The 9414-nt window shown below is 39.7% G+C and overlaps 1 protein-coding gene and 1 long non-coding RNA gene across 3 annotated transcripts; one reads left to right on the top strand and one right to left on the bottom strand.

Annotated features, from left to right (window-relative positions):
* Window positions 1-396: 396 nt before the first annotated feature.
* LOC131447770 (sodium-dependent neutral amino acid transporter B(0)AT1-like) lies at window positions 397-7522 on the bottom strand. Of its 2 annotated transcripts, XM_058619805.1 has the most exons (12): window positions 7233-7522; window positions 5444-5584; window positions 5225-5362; window positions 4964-5145; window positions 3852-3962; window positions 3657-3769; window positions 3418-3546; window positions 2566-2722; window positions 2275-2479; window positions 2015-2174; window positions 1165-1327; window positions 397-1026 (listed from the first exon to the last, which is right to left on the bottom strand). In XM_058619805.1, exons 1-12 carry the CDS (start codon window positions 7429-7431, stop codon window positions 871-873), a joined length of 1854 nt encoding a protein of 617 aa, XP_058475788.1. In that variant the 5' UTR covers window positions 7432-7522; the 3' UTR covers window positions 397-870. The 2 variants fall into 2 exon arrangements, with proteins under 2 accessions (XP_058475788.1, XP_058475789.1); XM_058619806.1 differs by lacking the exon at window positions 3418-3546.
* LOC131447771 (uncharacterized) lies at window positions 903-7405 on the top strand. Its single transcript, XR_009234080.1, has 5 exons — window positions 903-1042; window positions 3446-3550; window positions 3664-3775; window positions 5428-5564; window positions 7103-7405. It is a non-coding gene; the product is annotated as an uncharacterized LOC131447771 (long non-coding RNA).
* Window positions 7523-9414: the final 1892 nt, after the last annotated feature.

Below are 9414 nucleotides of genomic sequence, written 5' to 3' on the forward strand. Positions count from 1 at the left end.
TGGCCCCCAGGTCATTTGAGTTGACACCCCTGCTATTCATGGTAATATTTTGCACACACACACACACACTGTAGCAGCATGTCTACAGTTAAAAATTGAACAGTATATGAACAAAGGAAGTGCTATGATACCCATACTCCTTGGTTTTCACCTGCAAACAGTGGTTAAGGGGTTTAATTACACTTTAATGTAGATGACTAGAAAGGTCTAGAGTAAATAATTGTTCTGGCTGGTGGTCACTATGAGCAATAGGGGGATGTAATCACTGATAAGCAGTGCAGTGTCACAAAGAAAATATTGCTTATTTATTAACATTATACCATAGATTATGGAGAATAAGTCTCTCATTAACATCAAAGACATTTGACCCCACAAATACAGCTGTATATAAAGCAGTTGATTGAACGAGTTTCCCTATTTTATTGGGTTTATTGTAAAAAAAACAAATGTACAAAAGCACTGGCAGAGTTATCCAAATCAGTGAAAAAAGAGACAGAATGACAGAATTGTGTTGAATTTGTGCAGCTCCACAAAGTTCCTGCCACCTGCTGGGGTACAAATGCTTCTGCAAAACCCCCCATATGGTCTGATATTGAGTCAAAGCAAAGCTACAGCAAATTTAATTTAGTGGCAGGTGCAATGAAGAAAAACATACACTAATAGTCGAGCATATTTATTAAATCTTATTCTTTATTAATCTAAATCTTATACTTTATTATTATTACAGACAATAATAAACAAGAAACGTTCAGAAACTAAGAAGTACAATTTACAAAAGACTGTTTTCCTGTGTCACTTAAGTCACTTAAGAAAGGAGGACAACAAATTAATAGCACATTACACACGTGACACTGTATTTTTTTGGATGTTTCAATCACTGTTTGAGATGTTTTTTCTGCAGTAAACAAAGACCAGCCTACATAATGTGTACATGGGCACAACCAGACTTGGTACTCCGGCCAAAACAAATATGACCGCACTGACCCAGGCAGGATATGGTATTGAAGCCAGAGACGGAAACTTCTCCTGTGAACCACAAAAGGTAGAATTAGTAAACAAAAGTCCTTGTTATTATCACAATACAACATTTACCATCCTTTTCATGGTGACCCTGAGATCAGGTCTGATGATCACAGATATACTGTTGATAGTTAGTGAGCTTACAGAACTGGGATCCCAGACTAAGTGAGTAAGTTCCTCTTGAGCTTGAATCACCATGTAGAAAACTAAGATAACCAGGATGATTAGGGGACTGATGAACCTCCACGAAATCTGCCAGAATATGGATGGCTTATATCCGATCATGAACTTCAAGTCCTCGTTCAACCTGAAACGTTAGAGGGATTTTATTAATATGAGAATATAACCTTGTTTAAAGGTCCAGTGTGTAACATTTAGGATGGATTTATTGGCAGAAACTGAATCTATTTTTGATTTAAGTATTAAATTGCTTTAATGTAAAAGATTATTTGTGCTGTAGGCAAGGGCCTTGGTTAAAAGAGACCGTCACCATGTTTCTGACACCCTTGTTCATGCCCAAAGGCCACCGTAGTTCCCTGGCACGCTTGTGAAACTAGCGAGTAGGACAGGAAGTCAAATACCGATACAACATTAACTTTCAGGTTTTTCTTTTCAGAAGAAACACACATTTATCGACACAGTGGACAATAGTTTAAAAATCAGAAGAAAGCTTTCGCCGTCCTTCTGTCCCATTTGGAACAGACTTCCTGTTTTTGTGAGGTGTGACCTGTGAGGTGTGGCCTGTACCTATAGAAATCCATTTAGATATAATGTGAACAGTCATGCTGTCAGCCAGGAAGATCAGATACAAATCTGATTTGGGCTGCAGTAAAACAAAGCCTTTGTTACTGTATATATGTGTTTGTGTCGTGGCAAAGGTATCAAAACATACACAAAACATACAAGTTACAAAGACAAATCATCATGAGGTGTTATTTTAAAACTATTGTAGTTTAGAACATCATTTGCAAATACAGGAGCTTTGTGCACTAACCTGTCTATGCCATAGACGTGCACAACAGCTATCAACTCGAAAAATCCAATGGTCAGGAGTGGAATAGATCCAGCAAAGTTGTCAAAGAGGGTTACCCAATAAAACCCTGACCGCTGTGCAAATACGAGGGAAATGATGAAGGCCAGAAAACATGTTGTCCCTGAATCACACGCACACAAAAATCCAGTTAAAGAGAAATCACAGAATCCAGTCAACTTGGGTTGCACAGCTAAAAGGTTTTAAGTAAACACAGCAAATACCAGTTACGGCTTCTTGGGGCCATTTCTTAGGAAACACGTTCAAGTCTCTCAGGGGTACCACCACTCCTTCAATGTTGCCAAAAAGTGTTGAAATCCCCAAGCAGAGAAGCATGAAGAAAAAGAGGACAGACCAGAACGGGGAACCGGGCATCTTTGTAATGGCCTCTGCGAACACAATAAAGGCCAGACCCGTTCCCTCCACTCCCTGCACAAACAAACCATCAAGATAAGAATAAACAACGATAGTGAAAACAAAGTTATTAATAAGATGACATCACTAAATATAGTTACCTCGCTGAGAAATGTGTGCAAGTCACACGTTTTGATATCCAGTCCAAGAACAATGTCAGGATAGGAGCTGTTGAGGCGATTGTACGCCGCCTCGTAGTTGCTTGTGGTGATGTTATCTTCATGGAGATCAAATGCATTGATCATCGTCATGATGTTCCTAGAAGCAAACAACGTCACCACTGAGTCAGACTGCACCAAGTCTGCATCAACACACGATAGAGCGGATCATTTGGTTCTATCGCAGTTACCTGACGTCACAATATTTTCCTCAGTGATAAACAACAGCTGATTTTCAAGACAAAAACATACACACACATAAAAAGAAGAATCATATAAATGTGGTAATGCTTAAAACAAATTGATAATCCTCTTACCCTACAACCTGAGAGCTGCCCACTGGACTTTATGGTCACTCCTTTTATATAGAGTTTATTTAGATCCTGTAATTCAGTGCCAGTGACAAGTTAATTGTTTCATATCCATATGCTTGTAAACACAGTGCTGTGTGGTATGTTTCTGTTTGTTCAATTATCCCCGGCTGAAAGCTTACTCTCAGTTTGACCAAATCATAGTTGTTGCGATGGGGGGGGAAAAAAAAGAGCACCACTTCGAGCTGCTGTAAAAATTGTTAACAGTTTTTCTCCACAACCAAATCCTTGCTCTCAATTTCAAGTGTAACATGTCGCCATGAAATTTACAATCAAAATACTTATGGAAAAGAAAGAAAAGATACTTCTACGGAAATCAAACATGTAACAGATATAGAGATGGACGGATATATGTCTCAAAACGAATATTTGATTTCACTTTAACCCCAGATCCTGGGACTACTCACTGACACAAGGTACTCACTGACTAACACAATTGTCATATTTCTCAGTGGCCCTGAAGCCGATGATGGTGTAGGTGACTGTGGCGGCAAAGATAGAGGTCATGCCAGTAACTGCAGTCAACATCACAGCATCTTGCATGCAGTTGTTGCTTGGTAAGAGAAAAAAAAAAGCAAAATACTCAGGACACATCATATCTGATAAGGACTTCTCCATGTTTGAACTGCTGTTTGGTTAACGTGACTTCTAAATGTTCCTTACTGAACAGGATTGTAGCTTGAGAAGGAGATAAGGCCTCCCCACGCTATACTGAAGGCATAAAAGACCTGGGCTCCTGCATCCAGCCAGGTTGATGCTTGTAACAGCTCATCCACCTACAAGTAAGAGGCACACGTTACTGTCTGTCCATGTTTCACTGCAGAGGTAATGCTTTGATGATCGTGATTTGCAACATACGTCTGGTGTGAAGAGGAACTTGACTCCATTCAGGGCTCCTTTAAGAGTCAGTCCTCGGACCAGGAAGATGGCTAGCACTACGTAGGGCAGGATGGCAGTGACGTACACTGCCTGAGGTCACGACAAGATAAGAAAGTGAACTAACAGTGATTGATTTAAGGTCCAGTGTGGAATTTTTGGGAGGCTTCAACGACGGACAGTGAATATACTACCCCTTAGTATATTGGTATAAGTGTGCAATCTTTTTATTAAATAAAAAAAATTTTGGGCATGAGCCTTGCTTTAAAGAGGCCGGTATCTTGCATTGCCATGCGTCTACACAGGCCAAATGTACAAATTAGCCAGAGTGTGCAATTAGAATTTTGAAGCAGAAACTTACTATGCAAGTGAAGAAGAACAACATCCTTTCTGGTATGGGAGGGCCACCGTAGTTCCCTGATACCCTTGGGAACGCGAAGAGTGAGCGGAGGAGTCATCCTTGCTTCACAGAGACTGCCGTCCAGTAATGCCACGTTTCTATGACGGCGCGAATGGACGTGCATTTTCATACTTCTGAAGTGGAAGCTTACTACGCAAACAAAGAAGAGAGTGGCTCTGTCCATATGTAACCCGATGCATAAACCAATGATTTACAGGGAGGAAATTTTGCAGAGAGAAGGGGAGAAATGAAGAGTGGAGAAAGTTTTTTTCTGGTATGCAAAGGCCACCGTAATTACCCGACACACTTGGAACCATAGACATATAAAAGTAGACGCCATGCTGGTTGTGTCTGTCTCCTGTCTTAGTATGGGCAAGTCTGCCCAGTAAACCAATAAAACTAGAAACTGTGGACACCTTCTGTGTACTACTACCGAATCCCTCTGAGATATTAGCAAAAGTCGAGCAGTGTTTACAGCATAACAATAAGGCATGCTTCCCGCTCTTAATGCCACTCCCAAGATGACTCATTCTCCAGCAGTCTAGGGGGCGTCTACATATGTCGATCCTTGGGAAAGGAAGGTGCTGATTGGAGAAGTCCTCCTTTTGTTGCATTTTGCAGTCTCACCATTAGATTTCACAAATTCTACACACTGGACCTTTAAAGCATTGTGTAAACAGCTAGTTCAACAAACCTTGCCGGAAGTGCCAATCCCCCGCATGTAGCACAAACCGATGACAGACCAAGCAGCGAAAAGACAGACCACTATAGGCCAGTGGATTCCTCCAGAGTCAGCTATAGACGCCGTACTATTCAGAGTCACCCGGTAAAAGAAGTAATCCACGGTGGAGCTCTCTTGACACTCGGGTACAAATCCTGCAGAAGCCCAAAAAGTTAGGCGATCATGAGTAGATTTCAACGTTCTTACTGTGTGTCTGTGTCTTTAAAAACATACCTGTCCCATTTTCATTAAGAGGACACTGTGTCCAAGGCAGTGGGCTTTGAAAGGAATTGAAGAAATACCACATGATCCAGGCTATTAAGGTGTTGTAGTACAGTGCAACCAGAAGGGACACCAGCATGGAGGCTATGCCTGAGAGACAGCAGCATTAACTGTGACGAAACACTCAATTAAAGCCATTGTCATGTTTGTTCCAGAGCCTCTTTTACTTACCGATACCGGTCAGATACGGGCTGATGGATCGCCACACTCCCACGCTGCCTTTCCTCAAACGCTGGCCGATGGCAAACTCTAGTAGCAGGAGAGGCATTCCCTCCAGCACCAGCAGAATCAGGTAGGGGATCAAAAAGGCACCTGAGAGAACCAGTGTCAGGATTGTTGAGTCACATTATAGATTAATAACATCTTATTTTTTATCATAGACTGGTTACCAACCCCCCCCCCCCCCCCCCCCCCCCCCACCAAAAAAAAAATGTAAAATGTTATATTTAATAGTAAATGAAAGAATGTTAATTTGAAAGCCCAATCCAGTCATTTAAAAATGATTGCGCATTATGTCACACTCTTTGTGTATTGATATTTGACATTTACTATGTGACTGCTACATTTTCTACATAGATATGTGTTGATACATTTACATTTACATACATGTATATTATATCCAGTTGTGTTTTTCTTGTTTTTAATCATAATAATAATGACAATCTTGACTTGTGTGGCACCATTGAATAGTTGAGATGGAAACCCCCCTGCTAATGACTGAAAATAATATATAAAAAATGAAACTCATATTGTTGAAAATACAATCGTCATTGGCCTGTTTAGCGAAGATACTTACATAGGGAAATAAAACATGCAATATTAAAGTTCATATGTAAACGCGCGTGACAGCCACACCCACTCTGCCTAATTTTCAATATGCAGGTAGTTTGTAGGCGGAGTTAACCTCTGTGCAGAGTCAATGAGTCCATGACATACAATAAACGCCTGTCTTTCTGGTATTTTTCCTCTCTCGCTGAACTCTCATGACACCCTCGTGGCCTCAACCTACCTAATTTTATCTGTTTGCTTTCCCAATACTTCAGAAGAAATGATACTGAAATGTCCTTGGAACTGTTTAGAGTGCTGAGTAATAAAGATGATGATGGTACCAGTCTATAATGTGCCACACTGGGCTCTTAATAATAATATCTAAGAGTGTTCAACAAGGACTTTTGTTTTCCTATAAACAGTAACATTAGTGCCCCCTACAATAGTGACACTGAGCTTTGATAAGAGTTGAATTATATTCCTATATGCCTTTGGAACTACTTCTTAGATGTTTTTTTTATGAATATAATTTCTGAAAGGGAAACTACAACAAAAATAGATTGTATGCAAACAGCAGGTTGATCAAGACATGTGCTCATGACTGGACCTGGAAACACTAGTTAACTGGCTTGAGGTTTTCTAAACCTTTATATCTATATCTGCATGTTTATGTATAAGCTTGAAAAACATATTTCCATGGTTTGTTAATGGTTTTCCGAAAAAACGTGCAATTTTTGTTTTGCTACTGTCTGGAGCAGAATTTCTAAACTCCCGTGAGGCTGTTGAGTTGGGTGAGCCAAATCCCATAATCATTGCCTTCATAGACTCCCTCCCACCGTCATGTATTCTGTTTTACTTGATTTGTTTTGAATTGAAGTTCCACTCTCTGCATCCATGCCATGAACATCAAAGTCATGACTATTCAGTCAAATCCCATTCTATTCTTATTTGAAAAAGACAAAGGACTAATTATTTCCTTGAAAGGGAAAGCATTCACAGTTCAGATGACAACTTTCTTGTAATCATTCATTTATTATCTACCGCTTTATCCTCCACATAAAGAGTCACACAGCTGCTGGAGCCAGATGACAAAGGGCAAAATCGGCCCTGGTTTAATGAAGATTAATATTAACACTGCCCAGTGGAATTAGTCTCTCCGAGATTATGTGAAAGATGGTCTCTCACAGCTCACCTCCTCCATGACTCTGACACAGGTAAGGGAATCGCCACACGTTGCCGATCCCAATGCAGAAGCCCACACAGGTCAGGATGTACTGGGCTTTGTTGTCCCACTTGGGCCTGTCACTGGCCTCCTCCTTATCCATTCTCTCCAGGTCGTCATAGCTCAGGATCCTCAGATCCAGTCCTTGGTTGGGAAGAACCAGTTTCATGGCGACTATTCTAAAGCAGGGAGATGTTAACGCTGTCCTTGTTGTGCGTCAGACTGACAGCATGGAGTGTGAACTTGGCAAGGTTGAGACACATTTATGATCTGCAACTTTATCTACAGTAGGTCAAACCAGGCAGCACAGATTCAGCACTTCTACCTATTACCTTGTTGTTGTAGTTTTGGGGCTGGTTTTTAATTTTTTTTAGCTTTGTGCTTACATGGCGTATATATCCCCCTCCCAAATCACATGCTCTGTGGAAGTAGCACACATCACATAGGCAACAAGGTCATAGGTGAAACTGTACACATTCTCCACTGTGATGGGCCCAGTTCTTACGTTGTCATTCACTCAATCACTCAGTAAACAAGGGACAGAAAAGGGTGATGTATATATACATATATACATATATACATATACATATATATATATATATATATAATATATAATATTCTCATCTACAAAAACTTGCATACTGATTAAATGTGTTTTTCACATTGCATTTGACTCATTTTCTGGTACAATCATCAAGGCACAACAACAAAGAAATTGGTTGTTATATTCTGTTTTTTTTTTTTTCCAACACATGTTCCACCACTTTCATGTAATCCTTTTGTAGACACATTTATGACCAGGAGTTCTTCGTAGGCCTGTACCCCTGCACCCTGTGCTATTTTAATCGGTAACCTATAAATTCTTAGGAACTAGGTTTATTTCTACATAACCTCCCAGGGTGCTTTATTGATATGTTAAGATAATACGGCTCTAATGTTAGGGTTGTAAAAGTTGTATAACGCAGTTTCGCTGCGATGTACTTTGCTTAAATCACAAAATATGTCCTGCACATTTTTATTATATAAGCAAACACGTGCATAACTTCTGAAAACCAAGGGATTCCGAGGGCCTTTGCTGTAGTGCTCCTAAGCAATGGAACAAGTTACCTTATATCCATATTAAGGAGGCTACTTTACTGCCTGATGTATATATATGTATATATATTTATATACTGTATATATATTTCGTTTTCCTTGGCTTCCAGCATAGTGTGAGATGCTACTTATTTTATGGGTGTCTTATTACTTTTTATACCGTTTTCATTTTTTAATTGTCCTCTTTATGCTCAGTCTGGAGTGGGGAACGTCCATATAAGGTGACTTGATGATGATGTTTCAGTAAAATTTAGAAGGGCAAGGTCGTAATTCAGTAACAGTAAACATAAAAGAAGTTCAATATATTGATAAAACTTTTATTGGCTGCGCAAACACACTTTCAGGTTTAACACACATGACAACAGTGGATGTTTTACCTCAGCTTTGTTCGGCTTCTCTCTGTTTAAGAAGATTTAAACAGATTAAAGTACATAGTCTGTACAGTATGTAAAGTTTTTGGTGAAGTTGTGTGTTGCAGCTGAATGTCCCGCTCGCTTCCCTTCCAAGTGTGTTGGAGAACCGGTGTAGCCCTCAGTTAGCACCAGAACTCAAACATTCTGATTAGATTAGTTTGCAACAATTGATACAATCAGGTGATTGTATAGGGTTATGAAAAGTGTATCCTAATAACTTTATCCTAAATTTTACACACTGGACCTTTTAAGTGTTAGATAATAACCTATTATATTAGTATTAGATGTCAAATTAGTTTTTGTTTTGTTTTGTTTAATTTGTGATAACCTTTTTGCCACATTCACATCGGCAAGTAGTGTATCATGTACGGGTGGGCGGGGACACACTTTATAGTAATAATTATACTTATCAACTATTATTTTTAAACGCTGAAAATGTGCTCAAATGGTCATAAACTAATGATAATAGCACAATAGTACAATCTGATTCAGTCAGACTGTATATAACAGTGTTTGAAGCGATTCATTCCTTCCCATAACTACCACTGTGTTTCCCTGCAGAGTAATGTCTCCCTCTCCTGGCTCGTTTGCTCCTCTATATGAGTCGGCATGTTAACATACAGTACATGTACATGTATAGCATA

Source organism: Solea solea, chromosome 20 (genome assembly GCF_958295425.1).
Source record: "Solea solea chromosome 20, fSolSol10.1, whole genome shotgun sequence".
NCBI classification, from domain to species: Eukaryota; Metazoa; Chordata; class Actinopteri; order Pleuronectiformes; family Soleidae; genus Solea; species Solea solea.